This window comes from Leuciscus leuciscus (assembly GCF_965113295.1).
Source record: "Leuciscus leuciscus genome assembly, chromosome: 17".
Classification (NCBI taxonomy): domain Eukaryota; kingdom Metazoa; phylum Chordata; class Actinopteri; order Cypriniformes; family Leuciscidae; genus Leuciscus; species Leuciscus leuciscus.
This window is the reverse complement of record NC_138741.1, coordinates 29812048-29829173: the sequence shown is the minus strand read 5'-3', so window position 1 is coordinate 29829173 and position 17126 is coordinate 29812048. Positions and strand designations below refer to the sequence as shown.

At 43.5% G+C, this 17126-nt stretch overlaps 2 protein-coding genes across 2 annotated transcripts in view; both read left to right on the top strand.

Moving 5' to 3' along the window:
- The window catches only part of LOC309479364 (kelch-like protein 29), a 199002-nt gene that overhangs the window by 149430 nt on the left and 32446 nt on the right, over positions 1-17126 (top strand). The window contains exon 11 of the mRNA XM_082143455.1: positions 8912-9092. Coding sequence (XP_081999581.1) covers positions 8912-9092 — 181 coding nt within the window. The remainder of the gene's footprint in view (positions 1-8911; positions 9093-17126) is intronic.
- The window catches only part of LOC309479384 (uncharacterized protein), a 75778-nt gene continuing 62858 nt past the window's right edge, over positions 4207-17126 (top strand). The window contains exon 1 of the mRNA XM_082143496.1: positions 4207-7173. Within this exon, the coding sequence (XP_081999622.1) occupies positions 4521-6362 (1842 nt within the window). The 5' untranslated portion in view covers positions 4207-4520 and the 3' untranslated portion in view covers positions 6363-7173. The remainder of the gene's footprint in view (positions 7174-17126) is intronic.

Genomic DNA, 17126 nt, shown 5'->3' with positions numbered 1-17126 from the left:
GGGTAGGATTAGGGGTGGGGAGTGCGTGTGTATTACACGCCATAAAATGCATTTCATATGCACGCAAACATTTTTTTTTAAGAAAATTGAATAAGATTCATGCTATAGATATGCACTTTCATGAGATTGTGGCGGGCTTTAACGAGGAGCAGTGGCTTTGAAATGTTAGTATGAGCAAGCCAACCTTTGATATGTTGTGTCAACGTGTGTCCACACATTCCTGTCCTACAACGACACAACGTTTCGTCGGCCCATTCTGTCCCTTTGCAGATGCGCGTCAGGGTTTCTCTCGTCATTAAACCGCGGATACATGCCTCAGAAAATCCGATCTGTCTGTTTACATTGGCACATATCTGATTTATATCTGATTTATTTCCACATATGAACGAGGCCTGAAACCGATTTTGAAATATCCGAATGTTGTGTGCTAAGAACCCCGACAGTGTGAACAGACTGTTCCTGTTATGCCTTAAAGGTCAATTTTAATCATGTTTTTCCATCTCTAGTTCATTTTATATGATCCTGGGGTGTGACAAATATTCCATGTTGTCACTCAAATAATAGGAGCTCACAAAATCTGCATGAATAACTGTAACAGAATTAGCTAAATACGGTTTAAAAATGTTTAGCATGTCACGCTACATGATAAACTTTTCAAGTGTTTTGAAACACCAAGTTTGAACATTTTAAGGGCCTTTCACACGGAGGGCGATTAAACAACGCAAAGTTAAATCGTAATGACGATCTTGAATCAAAACAATAGATCCCTATGGAGCTATTCAAACCTGGCGCGATCAATCGCAGTGCGACAAAGGGAGATTTTTTTTTTTCTATCAGTGTGTAGAATTTTTTTTTTATTATAAATTTTTTTTCTACCGCCCCGTGATGAAACAAGCCGCCTAATTAGATTTGAGCTTACCCGAGCGAGGTGGCACTGTTCTCTTACGAGAGGTCTCTCGTACTTGCGTAAGAAAATCTTACGCTAGGGGAAAACCTCTTTTCCTCGAGATATTGAAGCCAAAAATGATCCTTAATTTTGCAATAATGTAAAACGCATTGCAGCAGCATGCAGACATGGGCGAGACAGCTCGCGCGCCCATTGGCTGCTCTGCGGCAACTGCACCAGCCTATCGATAGAGGCTCCTCATGACGTCAGAACCAATGAGGGCGCTTCGCGCCCATTACGTCATGTCCCGCCGAAGTCGGGTGGGGCCAGGGCTATAAATACGGCCCAGAGAGGCTGGTTTGGTCAGTTTTTCATCTCTTCAGCGGACTTCGCTGGATCCCGAGAGGAAGCCACGCCGTCTGAGCCAAGCACCCAGCGGGATTAGTGCATCTGAAGCAGCTGGTCGACATCTCGCCGCCTTCAGTCGCCGTTTCTGCCGACGCTTTCCGGCGTACTATATCCTTTTATTGCTGTGTGTGTGTGTTCGCCGCTGCGACACGCACATTCTCTCCTTCTAAAAGAGCACGAGCGTCTTTTTCGGCTGCCCTCACTGCGAATTAATGCCTATGGTGACTCTGCGGACTCGCCGAGCATTCTTCCGCGAAGCTGCGCCCGCGCCTTCGCCCGCCGAGCTGCCGCGCCGTAAAAAGCGCCGCGCTCAGCGGGTCCCTGAACCTCCTCCATCCCGCGAAAGCTCGCCGGTGCGCCCGCCAGCTTCGCCGCCTGCTTCACCCGAGTCTCTCACCGCCGGTCAGCGGCCGCTGTCTGCCGCCGCGTCCGCCATTGAGGACTATGAGGAAGCTTTACGAGTGGAGGACGACAGTTGCTCTATCCTGGCGTCGGGCAGTGAGGACTGGTCGAGCTCCGCGGACCTCGCACCACCCTCTCACCGGCCCTCTGGGAAAAGAGCTAGCATCGAGGCGGAGCTGATGCGTCTGCTCGAGCAGGCCGTCGAGAGCCTCGGCCTTGAGTGGTCGACGCCCCAACAGCCTGCACTCAACCGCCTGGACGGCTGTTTTCTACAAAGGGAACGTGCTTCAAATCCTTCAAGACCAGCTCCCTTCCTTCCTGAGCTTCACGAAGAGGTAGCTAAGTCTTGGAGCGCCCCCTTTTCAGCCAGAGTGCGTGCTCCCGTGTCCGCAGCATTCTCCGTAGTCGACGGTGCTAAGGACAAAGGGTACCACTCTCTTCCTCCCGTCGAGGAAGCGGTAGCCGCCTATCTTTGCCCGCCCTCTGCTGGACGGCGCGCTAAGACGGCGCTGCCATCTAAAGCCTGCCGTACTACCTCAGCCCTGCACGGTCGCGCTTACACCGCCGCCGGGCAGGCTGTCTCGGCGCTTCATTCAATGGCCGTGCTCCAGATCTTCCAAGCCAACCTTCTCCGCAAATTGGACGAGGAAGTGTGAGAAAGCTGTGAATCTCACGGATTTGAGGAGCGCGACGGATCTCGCCCTTCGCGCCACTAAATCCGCCGCGCAGGCCATGGGGCGGAACATGGCGTCTCTCACCGTTGCTGAAAGACACCTCTGGTTAACGCTCTCGGAGATGTCGGATTCGGAGCGCTCTGCTTTTCTCGACGCCCCCGTCTCCCCCGCTGGCCTCTTCGGATCTTCTGTCAAGGATTTCGCAGACAGATTCGCCGAGGTTCAAAAGACATCGCAGGCCATGAAACATTTCCTGCCCAAGCGCTCGAGCTCCGCAGCAGGTCGCTCAAAACAGCCGTCTGCTCGCAGCTCTCAGCCGCAACCCTCAGCTGCCGCCGCCCCACAGCGCCGTCAGCCCAAGGATCAGAGACCGCGCTCTCGCTCCGCCGGCCGCCGCCCCCCGCCGCGTGGGCCACGGCCGAGGATTGAGGTAAAGCCCGAGGCCTCTAAGTCTTCCTAGCCAGCCTACGGAAGCGACGGTGTTCAAGTCCCGCTGCGGCCGAACTTCCACCGAAAATTTTCGCTCGCTCAGTTCCAGTAATTGCGACTGTTCCAGCGTATTTCGCAGTAAACAAGTCGGCAGTACAGCCCGCTTGCCTGCACACAAACGCCGTTTTTACGGCGACCCAGATAAATCCCAAAAAGAGTGTATTTTCTGGTATTCCGGCCACGGCCGATGGTGTTATGAGTGTAGTAAATATGCCCACTGCCCAGTGCCCATTCCTACACACAGACGCGGCCCGCCACACACGGCCCGCACAAATAAAACCGACTCATGTCGGTTGTGCACCAAATGTAGTGATTGTGCCCACGCCCCAGTGCCCGCAAACACTACACGCTACATGTCTCACGGTTTCTGTAAAAACGAAACCAACGCACATACAGTCTGCACAAACAGACGGTGTTCTCAGCATTATGCATGGGCCCGTTGTCCCGCGCCCTCATTCGCTCACAGACATATTAAACCCCACGGGGCTCACCACGCTCGCTCTCCCTCAGCACACAGCTGCAGGAGAACTGAGCGCGGGCAGACCGCTCGCTGTGATCAGCGCGCCCCCAGTCTCGCACGCTGCAAACGCGGCGCTCATGTTACAGCACACTGTTGCTCTCCGCTCGCCACTAGATCGCGGCCAGAGCCCAGATATCATTCCACCCCTAGCCACTCACGCGAAAGCGTGGGCAGAGCTCCCCGGGGTCTCAGAGTGGGTGCTGAACATTATAGAAAGAGGCTATTCGGTACAGTTCGATCGACGCCCGCAACGCAAAGCGGCGCGAATCGAAACTACGGTGAAAAAGGAAGTAGCACACCTACTTCGAGCCGAAATAGCGAAGCTACTGAGCAAAGGGGCTATAGAACCCTTATCACAAGCTCAGAGCGAAGGGGGCATGTACAGCAGATATTTTCTGGTACCCAAGAAAGACGGGGGTCTCAGACCCATTCTAGATCTAAGACGGCTAAACAAAGCACTTCTGAAACGACGGTTCAGAATGCTCACGACCAAGAAAATCCTCTCGCAAATTTGCCAAGGGGACTGGTTCATGTCGATAGATCTGAAAGACGCTTATTTCCAAATACAAGTAGCGTCACGTCACAGGCGATTTTTGAGATTCGCCTTCGAGGGTCAGGCATATCAGTACACAGTCCTGCCATTTGGCCTATCCCTGGCACCTCGCGTATTCACGATGTGCATGGATGCAGCGCTCGCACCCCTCAGGCTGCGAGGCATACGAGTGCTGAATTATCTGGACGATTGGCTGGTTCTAGCTCGATCACAGTCGGAGCTCATAGAACACAGGACCATATTACTCGATCACCTCGAGAATTTAGGTCTCACAGTCAATTGGGCGAAGAGTTCGCTGTCTCCCAGTCAGAAAATATCCTTTCTGGGCACAGATTTGGACTCGCTGTCTATGACAGCACAGCTGTCGCCGCAGCGCAGACTAAGTATTCAGCGCATGACAGAGATTTTTCGCCACAACGCTTTGGTCCCGCTCAAAAAGTTTCAGAGGATGCTGGGTCTCATGGCTTCAGCATCCTCAGTGCTTCAGCTGGGTCTGCTTCGCATGCGCCCGCTGCAGTACTGGTTGAAAGCGCGCGCGCCGCGCAGAGCTTGGACCTCCGGTCTCGCGCTCCTCAAGGTCGATCAGAAATGCGTTGCAGCTCTGAAACCTCGGACAGTGACCGACTGGTACCGGTTAGGTGTAAGCCTGGGGACTTCCTCGAGTGTGAAGGTGGTGTCTACGGACGCCTCAACCTCGGGATGGGGAGCGCTGCTCGAGGGCAGACCGTTATTCGGCCAGTGGTCGGAACGGGAAAAGCTTCTGCATATAAACTGCCTGGAAATGATGGCAGTCGACAACGCGCTGAGGCGTTTTTGTCCCCATATAAAAAGACACCACGTCTTGGTCCGTTCGGACAACATGTCAGTGGTGGCTTACATAAATCACCAAGGAGGTATCAGATCCAGAATCCTTCACAGGCTGACGGAACGCCTCCTGATCTGGGCTCAGCACAATCTGCGCTCGCTCAGGGCAGCGCATGTGCCCGGCCTTCTGAATGTGGGGCCAGACAGACTGTCCAGAAACAATATTCCGGCAGGAGAATGGTCTTTGCACCCGCAGACAGTCGAACTGCTGTGGAAGACGTTTGGCAGAGCGAAAATAGACCTATTTGCGTCTCAAGAGAACGCTCATTGCCAAGAATTTTTCTCCAAGAGCAGGGACGCGCTGGCTCACGTCTGGCCCCGCTGCCCGCTCTATGCGTTTCCCCCTGTCACGCTCCTACCCCAGGTGTTAGAGCGAATCAGGGAGAGCGGATGCCCAGTGCTGCTCGTCGCCCCATTCTGGACAAACCAAGCCTGGTTTCCAGTCCTGATGCAGCTGACGAGTACCACCCCGTGGCCGATACCGGTGAGGAGGGATCTCCTCACACAGGCGAACGGCTCGATCTTGCATCCTTACCCGGAGCGTTGGTCCCTGCACGTGTGGGCCATCAACGGGTACCCGTTAACCTCCCAGCGGGAGTGTTAAACACGATCACACAGGCTAGAGCTCCATCCACGAGGCGGCTCTATGCCTCAAAATGGTCTGTGTTCACTAGCTGGTGTGCAGCGAGTGGTACTCCGCCCTCATGCTGTGGGGTGACGGAGATCCTCTCTTTTTTACAAGAGCTGCTGGATAAGGGTAGAACCCCATCCACGCTCAAAGTTTATGTGGCGGCCATAGCAGCGTTCGCTGAACCACCGCTCGGCCAGTCACTAGGAAGGAACGATCTGGTCATTCGCTTCCTTAGAGGAGCTAAGAGGCTGAACCCTCCCAGACCTCCCTCAGTTCCCGTTTGGGACCTCTCCACGGTTCTGGAAGCCATGAAAGGTGCCCCATTCGAGCCAATACAGTCAATAGACCTGAAACTCTTGTCTTTCAAAACAGTGTTTCTTCTGGCTCTCGCTTCAGTGAAGCGCATAGGGGATCTGCAAGCGCTCTCAGTGAGCGCGACGTGTGTGGAGTTTGGACCTAATGACTCGAGAGTCATACTCAAACCAAAGCACGGATACGTTCCTAAATCCCTCAATACACCGTTTAGGGCACAGGTTATCTCCCTGTCGGCCCTGCCGGTATCTGAAGAGGAAGGTGACGCAGGCTTCCTTTGCCCGGTCAGGGCGTTAAGGGCATATGTGTCTCGCTCATCTGTTTTCAGACAGACGGAGCAGCTCTTCGTTTTGTTCAGCGGACGTTCTAAGGGACTAGCTGCGTCAAAACAGAGTCTATCCAGATGGATAGTGGATGCTATTGCGCTAGCTTACACATCCAGGGGCCTGCAATGCCGGATAGGTGTCAAAGCGCACTCCACAAGAGGCATGGCCTCGTCGTGGGCTTGGTCCAGTGGGATTGCCTTGCAAGATATCTGTATGGCGGCAGGCTGGGCCTCCCCGTCTACATTTATAAGGTTTTATAACCTCGAGGTTCCCGCTTTACAAGCTAAGTTGCTCTAGGTTTAATTTTTCAGTACTGCCCGCCCGATGCTATCGACTCGGGATGCTGAAACTGCTAGAGCGTCGATCACTGATCGCCTATATACTTCTGTGGGCAGTGTGTAAGTCCCCCTTATTTATCAGTCCAGGCCGAGTTCGCCCTGGCTGTGTGGAACACTTGATATAATATGCTCTTATCAGAGCTTTATATTACAGGAATGATGCTATTCTAGCCCCTCTTCCCGGATTCCCTGTGAGTCCCTTGTGATTAGGCACTGTATGAGCCCCGGGCACCTGCCCCTGGGACTTTAGTGCTATGTCTCAAGCACGCACGGCGTTTTACATTGTGTTCCCCTAGCGTAAGATTTTCTTACGCAAGTACGAGAGACCTCTCGTAAGAGAACGTACTCGGTTACTAACGTAACCTCGGTTCTCTCTAGAAGAGGGAACGAGTACTTGCGTATCTTGCCGTGCATGCGTCATGTTCTGATTCGCTTCAGCGATGAAAAACTGACCAAACCAGCCTCTCTGGGCCGTATTTATAGCCCTGGCCCCACCCGACTTCGGCGGGACATGACGTAATGGGCGCGAAGCGCCCTCATTGGTTCTGACGTCATGAGGAGCCTCTATCGATAGGCTGGTGCAGTTGCCGCAGAGCAGCCAATGGGCGCGCGAGCTGTCTCGCCCATGTCTGCATGCTGCTGCAATGCGTTTTACATTATTGCAAAATTAAGGATAATTTTTGGCTTCAATATCTCGAGGAAAAGAGGTTTTCCCCTAGCGTAAGATTTTCTTACGCAAGTACTCGTTCCCTCTTCTAGAGAGAACCGAGGTTACGTTAGTAACCGAGTACGTTTTGAAAACCTGTGTAAACACCGAAATATTCCGGTCGAGAGAAGAGAATGGATGTTATCATTGGTACGCACATTGGTGTCTGAGAACAGTTTTATTCTAACATTTTCTATATATGATTAATTTTCCACTGAATTAGCGTACAGAGCGGTTTTCTTCCGTGCGTGTCTGTTATGAGTCAAAGAGTTCATTTGCTGTAGAGCTGTCAATCATATTTTGTGATCATAATTCCTTGTCCTTTTGAATGATGATGCTGTGTTCATTTCTGAGTTCCGCACAGTGCTGCACATGAACAACAGATGAAACATGAAGCCAAATAAATATATTAGGGCGATATATGTTCTGTATGTGTTTTTCAGCTCTGGGTATTTTTTTATAACAATAAAGAATGAGAAATCCTAAGCAGGTGTGGTGTTCAGTTTATTATAAAACCCTACAAACAATGCACGTCTGCCCATTATTTAATCAAAATATGTTTTAGATCGCAGTTGTAGATCACAGGTACTACTGTGTAGTACCACACTTTATTTATCTCAATGTACTGTTGTGCAGCGGATGAGGTTAAAGCCAAATTGGAAAACCTACGAGATGCATACATGAGATGCATTCTCGGTCAGCGCCACCTATCGTACAGGCATGAATTAGCTGAAGGCAATCAGTCGTTTCGCGTTCAGTGTGAAAGCTTCATCCGTCAGCGATGCACTTAGCTTTATCTCGTCACGCTCGGTGTGAAAGGGCCTTTAGTGCCAAAAATATATATACAATAAAGAGTTAAGTTGTTTTGTATATTGTGGCATCGTGAGAGGTAGGGTATCACCAAAGTGTGGGTTGCAACTTGCTTCACAAATCGAGTCCAGGCAGAGATCAAGTCACTGGTTTCTTTTTAATAATCAACTCAAAACTCCAAAACGTTTTAACAAAAACACTCTTCCAGCTTCTCTTTATGCTCTCAGCCAGCCAAAAAACAGCCAGTCTCTCTGTTCTCAGCTCATTAACAGCATTTCTCCATCACTTGCAACAGCTGTGTCCCTGTCTGCAGCTGTGTATTTTATATATTTACTTATTTATAAAGTTCATTATTATTATATGTAATATTAATTATGTGTATATGTATATATGTATATATATATATATATATATATATATATATATATATATATATATATATATATAATGTATATATATAATGTATATATATATATGTATATGTATATATATGTATATGTATATGTATATGTATATATATATATGTATATGTATATGTATATATATGTATATGTATATGTATATGTATATATATGTATATGTATATATATATATATATATATATATATATATATATATATATTATATAAAATATTTTTATAAAGAAATGCATTGTAAAAACGTAAGTTAAAAATGTAGCTTATATAATATTATAATAACTTATGTTCAGTTGCTGCCTTAAACTTAAATTTTAAATTATAATCAAATTTTCTCAGTCATTTCTCCCAGTCATTTCAACACAGTTATCATGTCACGACTTAAACTGTCACTAAAACAGTCTTTTTTTGGAACCAGCTAAAACTGAATCCCCGAGAGAAAGGGAGATGTGAGTGTGGAGTGTTTTTTTTTTTTTAATGCATCTTTCCTTCAGATCTGTATTAATGAAGGTGTGATGTCGGAGGGTGTAAATGGAGACTTCAGCACTCATTTGCTTGGTCTTGTACCCTCTTTAGGTGGCATTGAGTCGGGAGTCACGCTGGCAGACGTGTGGTGCTACATGTCCCTGCTGGATAATTGGAATCTTGTGTCTCGGATGACAGTCCCGCGCTGCCGGCACAACAGCGTGGTGTACGACGGCAAGCTTTACGCCATTGGAGGACTCGGAGTGGCCGGAAACCTGGATAATGTGGAAAGGTAACTGGCGTTTGAATTAAACATTTCATTGCAATTCCATTAGGTGTTTCAAATAAACGTGGTCAGCTCTTTCTGTGCTAAGAGCCAATCTAATAATTGGATCTCTGCTGAAGTATGGAGGGAGTATTTTGCTGGCAGGTTGACTGTGGCACAGATGCATCGAGTAGATTGGATCAGGTTTTGCTGTCGTGGACTGTAGCTATAATCGACCCTTACACAGAGGTCGTGACACAGTTGGTCGCTTTAAAAAGAACAGAATGCAAAAGCGTCAAGGGACGATGATGTAAACACAAACCAGATTGATATTTGAAGACCGTTTTACAGTTGGTCATATTGAAATAAACCCATTTTCTCATGCGGTATCACTCTTATGACATGAGAATCAATTTGAATTCGTTCTTCTGGCACTAACATCCAATTTCCATCTCACTGCCTCTCTCTCTGCTCATTCTAGTCTCGTAGGATCCTTATTCTAGTCTTGTGTAGCCAGACTTTTTTGAGCTCCACAGCTTATTCTGACCCCCAAAAAACTTTCATTTGTCCAGGTTTTTCTTTTTTCAACAAATACCCACTTAGATAGAAAGGACTGTCTGACTGACATGTAAAGTGTTTTTATTTTACATTTTTATATATATATATATATATATATATATATATATATATATATATGCACATGTGTGTATTTATACAAAATAATTATACACAATACACACACATATTATGTAAACACAAACTTTTATTTTGGATACGATTAATCGAGATTAATCGCTGCCCAGCACTTATATTTATATAAATGTATACAATTTGAGTAATAATTGATTATTAATTGATTATATTTGAAAAGTTATATGTATATGTGTTAAGGTTAGTTTACCCAGAAATGAAAATTCTGCCATTCATGTCGTTCCAAACCTGTAAGACTTTCGTAATGTCTTTACTACCTTTCTGGGATTTGAAAGTGGTAGTCACATAGCTGTCAACGGAGGGACTTCATTTGTGTTCCGAAGATGAACAAAAGTCTTGCGGGTTTGGAACGACATGAGGGTGAGTAATTAATGACAGATTTTTTTCATTTTTACATTATTTAACATTTGACATGTCCTACAGCTTTTCCAATACATTGGATTTTTTGATTTTTTTATTATATATAATAATTATATGTAATTATTTTTAATAAATTATATTGTAAATTATATATATATTTTAAATATCCAATACACTGGATTCAATATCCTCTGGTCACAGCTAAAACCATGCAAATGCAAAATCATGCAAACAAGATCATGTCATCAGTATTTTTGACTCTTTTCTAGAAAAAAAAAAGCCTGTAAAAGGTTCATTTGGAATTAAAGCCAGCCAGTCAGATTGGAACTGGCCATTTCAGTGAGCTTAATCATTGTTGTGTGCAATATGAATGAGACTCCCCAAACAGTCCGCTGGGATGCTTGTTTGATTGACAGAACCGTGGAGGTTTGTTAGAGACCGACTGCCCACTTCACCCTGCTGACTCCTAATTTATATCCCACCATCCATCTTGCCTGCAGTTTCACGCTCATAAGCATGACAACTACTACGTTCACAATGATGTCTTCAGTCAGCCTGCCTCTCAAGGCTGCCTTTGGGCCAATCAGGAGCAGCATCAATGTGCTCTTGCTCTCTGTCTGATTTGTTTTTATTTATTAAAGATGAATTTGGAAACTCAGTGACTTGCCTTGCAATAAGCTGTCTGCATAGGCATCAGCTTGGTCACGTCAGAATTGAAATGAACTTGAGATGACTTGAAATGATGATCTGTGAGCTGTAAGCACTCAGCTTGGTGAGATTAAAAGCTGCACATCCGTACCGGCAACCTTCATAACACCTGCAGTGTGTACAGAGGATTTGATGACTAATGAGCCTTAAAGAAGGAGACTATAAATAATAGACAAACAACACCTAGAATTAATAGATAAAAGCTACATGTATATGCTTTTTACTGTATTATTGTAGCTACTTTTTATGGAAGGCATTTTCTGCCAATGTTAAATAAGTACAGTTGTCTATATTCAAATGGTCAATCTGGTTTTAGTTTTCATTTTTATCATTTAATTGATTTGTTTAAAATTGGCAGAAAATAGCTTCCATAAATTTTGAAGCAATGCAAAAAAATAAATAAAATAAAAACACAAACACAAACTTACTGAAACTTTGATGTGATTTGGTTTTAATAAATATGTCAATATAAATATACATAAAAATTCTAATATAAGTTAACAGTGCATTGTTCTAAAAGCATGAAATGCGAAGCACATCAAATTATTTGTTAATAATTTTTCAGTGTTGAATGAGGCTCTATTTATGATTAACATTTCTCACACTTCCTTTCTGCCATAGTTGACTTAATGCATACTGGGATTATAGTCTCCCTAGAGGATATTTGTGATGTTTTCCTTCGATTTTAGCTGAACAGACCATCTTAGAAGTCATCATAGTGCTTCAGATTGTTTTTTGGAACATGTTGGGAGTGCGTCTTAAAATGCTCTGTGGAGACAGAGTGTATATATATTTGTAAGTGCCAAATGAGAATAAAACTGACTTTAGTGAACAAATAAAATAAAGATGCTCAACAGTGACTATGAAGTTTTTATTTTGGGTGGTAATCATCATTTTAATGTCCCAAAACTGAAAGATTTTGTGAGAAAATCTGATCTGATCTGATCTGATCTAAAATTATTGGCGTCCACTCTGTGTATTGCATCTGTTCAGATCCGACTTGCTGCTTTTTTTGTTTTCCGGAATATCTGCATTGTTGTTTTTTTATGGCAATGACATTGTGATGGTAGGCATACGCCCAAAACAACAACAACAACTGTGAATGCATTGTTATTATCAGGTAGTAGTGAATCACAGGTGTTTTATATATGAGATGAGGACATGACCACAGCCGCTGATGAGGCCGAAACCAGCATGTACAGTGCAAATAGGCTTGGAATATTTAATAGTACCTTTTTAAAAAAAAAAGTTTTTATTTGTTATATTGAAGAGAGCTTTTTGAAGGATTTCAAATTGTTTGTAGACATTTAAGAGGCTGTTCTGTCAACCTTGATTTATTGCAATTTTGAGTTGTTCAGTTTTATTTCGATCTTAAAAAATAAATATGTGATTGCTCTCCTCACAAAGCAACTATTTCTTGTTTTCCACTGGCATGTCTCTTAGGTGTTGAGGACTAGTGCATCTTTAAACCTACATTCAGTACAAGCAAAACACTGTTACAGACACTCTTAATACTTTTAATCAATTCTATTGGAATTGGTAACTTGTAACTGAGTCATTTTTACTGTAAAGTATCTGTACTCTTTACACCTCTAGATACTATTTACACCTCTGAGCACAGTATTGAAGTATTGAGCAAGATCATTGTGTCTATAATTTCTGAAATATGCATGAAGTCAAGCTCCATGGCAGACTCCCCATGTTGAGACAGCTGTATTTTAGTAGGCGAAGGAATTCTCATTTTGACCGTCTTATACACAAACACAGCTTGTGTATCTGCACCACGTTCACACCGGCTCATCAAATGTCATATTTGCGCTGTTGAATCCTGTAATTAATTGTGGTGGCCAATGGCGTTCTCACCGGGCGCCTCCTAACCTTTCACAGTCTGGAAATTCCACACCCCTCGAGTCCCGCCCTCTGATGGCAGCACGAGGATAGTGATAATTCCGACGACGTGCCCCCGTTCAAGCCCAATCAGTTTAATTGCTCTTTGATGATGGATTCCAGTCGTAAAGCCACAGTCTCACACTTTGAGTTGTCGTTCCATCTCTTTAGCTCTGAAATTACTGTAGGAGAGCGAGTGAAAACAAGGAACTCGAGGGCAGAAGCGGAGAGAAGCGGGGAGTTTATTTTCTCTGTGTCATGCAGTCATGACTTTGGCACTTTCATAATGCTGCATGTCACTCGCTAAAGTCAAATGAACAACTGCTCCAATTAAAGCACTAAATCTGAACTTGAATGTGCTCTGTAAAAACTGGAAATATTATGCAATATTTCTTTTTTACTTTCTTAATGATCATTTCTGGTTGTTAAATTGAATGATTCATCAAGTCAAGTCACCTTCATTTACTGTATATAGCGCTTTTAACAATATGAATTGTTTCAAAGCAGCTTTACAGTGATAATAGGAAATTACAGTAACAGAGATTGTTTTGGTTTACAACAGCTCTAGGATAAAGTTATTGTCCAGCTAAAGTTAGTTTTAGAAGTTGGCCCAGGACCGGGACGACTGGAGAGCCCTTGTTCGTGGCCTATGCCCAAAGTTGGGCGGTAGGCGTAAGTAAAGTTAGTTTTGATTGATTGATTCACTTCCGTTGCGAAGATCATTAGTTATTAACTTAGGGGCCGCTAACACGACACCGTTCTAACAGAAAACCCTCAATGCGCTCTGGCCGCCACAAAACAGTGCCTGGTGTCTCCAGAACGACTCCCGGGAATAGGTTCCAAGGTGCAAACAATTATCCGTTATCTCTGTGCAAACCTACACTAACCTCTGCGCAAACACAGACATCGCGAACATGCGCATCACGTGTTTAGTCCATAGGAATGCACGTTTGAATATATATATATATATATATATATATATATATATATATATATATGTGTGTGTGCACAGGCGTGTAGTCCTTCTTTACAGATCAACCCTCAACAAACTACTTGTCTGGCCTTAAAAATGTATAATACATAATTATTTATCGCTTCCGCGTAGCCACGTGGCATCAGTGCATGTTAATCCAAAGAGCAAAAACGCTTTTTACTAAGTTTGATTACTTGGAAAGATAATCGAAGCAGTTAGTGATAACTGTTTTTTATAATTGTGGTCAGATACACTACCATTCAAAATTTTAAGAAATAAATGTATTCTTTCATTCTTTTCAAGACATGTTAGAAAACATTTCTATTTCAAATAAAAGCTGTTCTTTTGAACTTTTTTATTCATCAAAGAATCCTGACAAATAAAATGTATCATGGTTTCCACAAAAATATTAAACGGTCAAGTCACCTTTATTTATAGCACAACACTAATAACAAGAAATGTTTCTTGAGCAGCATATCTTTCAAAATATTACATCTTTATTTTATCAAATAAATGCAGCCTTGGTGAGTATAAGAGACTTAAAAAAATCTTACGGACCCCCAACTTTTGACCATGATTTTGCTCAATAGTAATGTCCTGATGGTATTGGGCTTTTTTTTTTTCTTGAATTACCTTTCATAATACTATTCATTTGGTTTTGTAATGCTTTTGGTTCCAGGCACGTCTTTGAATGGTTTCCCAGAAGACCGAACTAAAGAACGAGTAGTTTTTCTTGATTTCCCCTGCAAATGAATCGAGTGTGTATCTCTCGGAGTTGGCGGATCCTGTAGGCAGTCAAAGTGAGGCCCATTGTTCCGTGCTGAGATAGAGCGACCCACCGTGCAAACTCAACACACCATGGCATTAAAGAACAGATAACTCGCCGTCTGCTGCTGTGCCTTTATCTCCAGCATACTCCGCTGCTCCACTCCTGCGAAGTGGATTTTTAGACCCTGTTGATTGTCAAAATGACAAGAAAGGATTCAAATTACAGTATTTTTAGCTTTAATTGGAGCTCACTTTGTCTCTTGCCATTCTTGCATATTATCATAGCAGTATCTTTATTCTCTAGTCCATAGCCAAGCCAAGTCACATTTATTTCTATAGCACTTTATCCAATAAAGATTGTTTCAAAGTAGATTCACGGTAAAACAGGAACAGAAAAATAATGATCAATGATTCAAACTTCATCAAATATGAGACAAATTCAAATTCTTCTGTAAAGCAGCTCCACAGTAGACAATAGTGTCTTCAACAGTGTTGTTTAGTAAGGCCAAAGCATAGCATTTAATGGGCGTCTCTTGATCCACGTGTCGTTCGTGTCCACTGCATCAATGAACCACTGCGGTTCTCCCAAACATGATAAAAACAGTCCTCTGCTGCTCAAGCACTATATTTATTTCCAGAAATCCTGCATGTCTGATGTCTGTCTGTTCCAGTTGGAGCTGCAGTGACTTCGGTAGATTTTTTTTTCTTTGTTTGTTTTGGTTCACATGAAGTCTCATTGAAAGCGTAATCAAATGAGCTCTTTTTTCCCTTCTTCTTTTTTGGATAATTGCTAAATACAGTCAAAAACATCTGTTTATCTCTGGATTGGATTGAATATTGTATTATAAAGCTGTGCAAATGTAGTGTTGTATGGAGGAGATCAGGTTGAGATATTGATATATGTTATCATACAGATGGGAGAAACACAGATAATCTGTCTGTTGGTAAATTAATCAGATCTTATTAGCATAATATTTAGAATTGGTATAAAAATGAATTGAGGACATTTGAAGTTGCTATAAAATTGGTTCCTGTAATGAGATCAGATTTCACTGTTTTGTTATAGACCAAGGCCAAAATGAACCTTTTCCAACACCTCCTGTGTTTTTTTTATTTTTATTTTTATTTATTTTTTAGTCTCACATCTCATATCACATGGCGAGTGATAATTTTGTAGAAACCTGCCTGATGACATCCTGTGTTTTTGCTAAATAAGGTTTTTTTCCATAAATGTTATTCTAGGAAATCACAGGCATTTTGTAATGATTCATGTCTGTGTTCCTCTGTCTTGTCCCGTGTTCCGCAGTTCCCCATTATGTTGATTAGTCTCCCCAGGTGTTTCAGATCAACCACGCCCCCTTGTTATCTTGTTTAGCCTGTTTGCCCTTGTATTTAAGCCCTGTGTTTTAGTTCAGTCATTGTGAGTTTTTGGTTCTGTTGAGTGTTGTTGTTGGTTGTCCAGCTTGTCCTGTCTGTCCTGTCCTGAGTACTGTTCCCTAAATCTGTGTTTGTAAAGTCTAGAGTCTATTGAATAAAGTACGCTGCATTTGGATCCCGCGCAACACATTTGACTTTGGACTGAATACCATCATTTATACAAAATATATTATGCTATTTTTTGTCAATTAGTTGGTACACTCTAAAAATGCTCTTGACCTTTTAATGTAGTTTTAATTTTATTGTTTAATGATATTTTAACCAGAATCCACCTCTCAGGGCCCAATAAAGACAAAAAAACTGTATCATTAAGTTTCCATCTTGATTTTCCATTGGCATTTTATGTAAAAAAAAACAATACATACAATGCGTCTCTTTCACTCATCATTGTTTGGATAATTTCGTATTTGTACGCACAGGAGAACTTCTCACGAAAAATCTCTGCCTAATTCACAACACGTGTGTCCACACATGGATTTGATCGAAATCTCTTTCTAAAGTTAGTGAATTTAGAGTATTCTAAATGAGCGGCCTAAAACATGCATAAAACATGCCTAAACCATCTTCATATAAGGGCTTTCTCCACAACACGTATGCATAGTAAACACACACATATAATTTTTTTCCATTACAATAATGAGAATATTGGCTTTATTGTCATAAAACACTGAGATAATAAAAGATGCATTACCACGTTCCTCTATACCTGGTGTATTACTCTAATGGGGAAAAAACATTTATCACAATCAATCTGACAGAGATCTGACAAGATCAATGGGTCTCGTGTTTTGGATGGTTTTCAAATTCACAGCTGGACCGTAGATCAGACGTCTACATTTCAGATGAAGGAAAGTGATTAGACAGTGCTGTCGGCCTTGTATTTTAAGGGGAAACATAATGGGTTGAGATGGGAAGACATTGATCAGCGGCTCCCTCCGGCCTTTACAGAGGAGGAGAGCTGCATACAGAGCAGACATAACCTTGACACGGAAACCGGTAGAGCTGGATGGATTATATATAGAAAGGTCTGTGACTAGCCGTGTGTATGTGTGTGGTTTTGGCCCGGCGTGACTCTCTAATCCCGCCTCTCTCTGATGGATGGATGGCGATCTGCTCTGGTAATGATGCCAGCCGCCCCTCAGGTCATCCGCCCTCCATACCTAGCAAATGATGATAGGGAAGTGAGCAAGCTGGTGAGATGTCTTAAGAAAGGATTG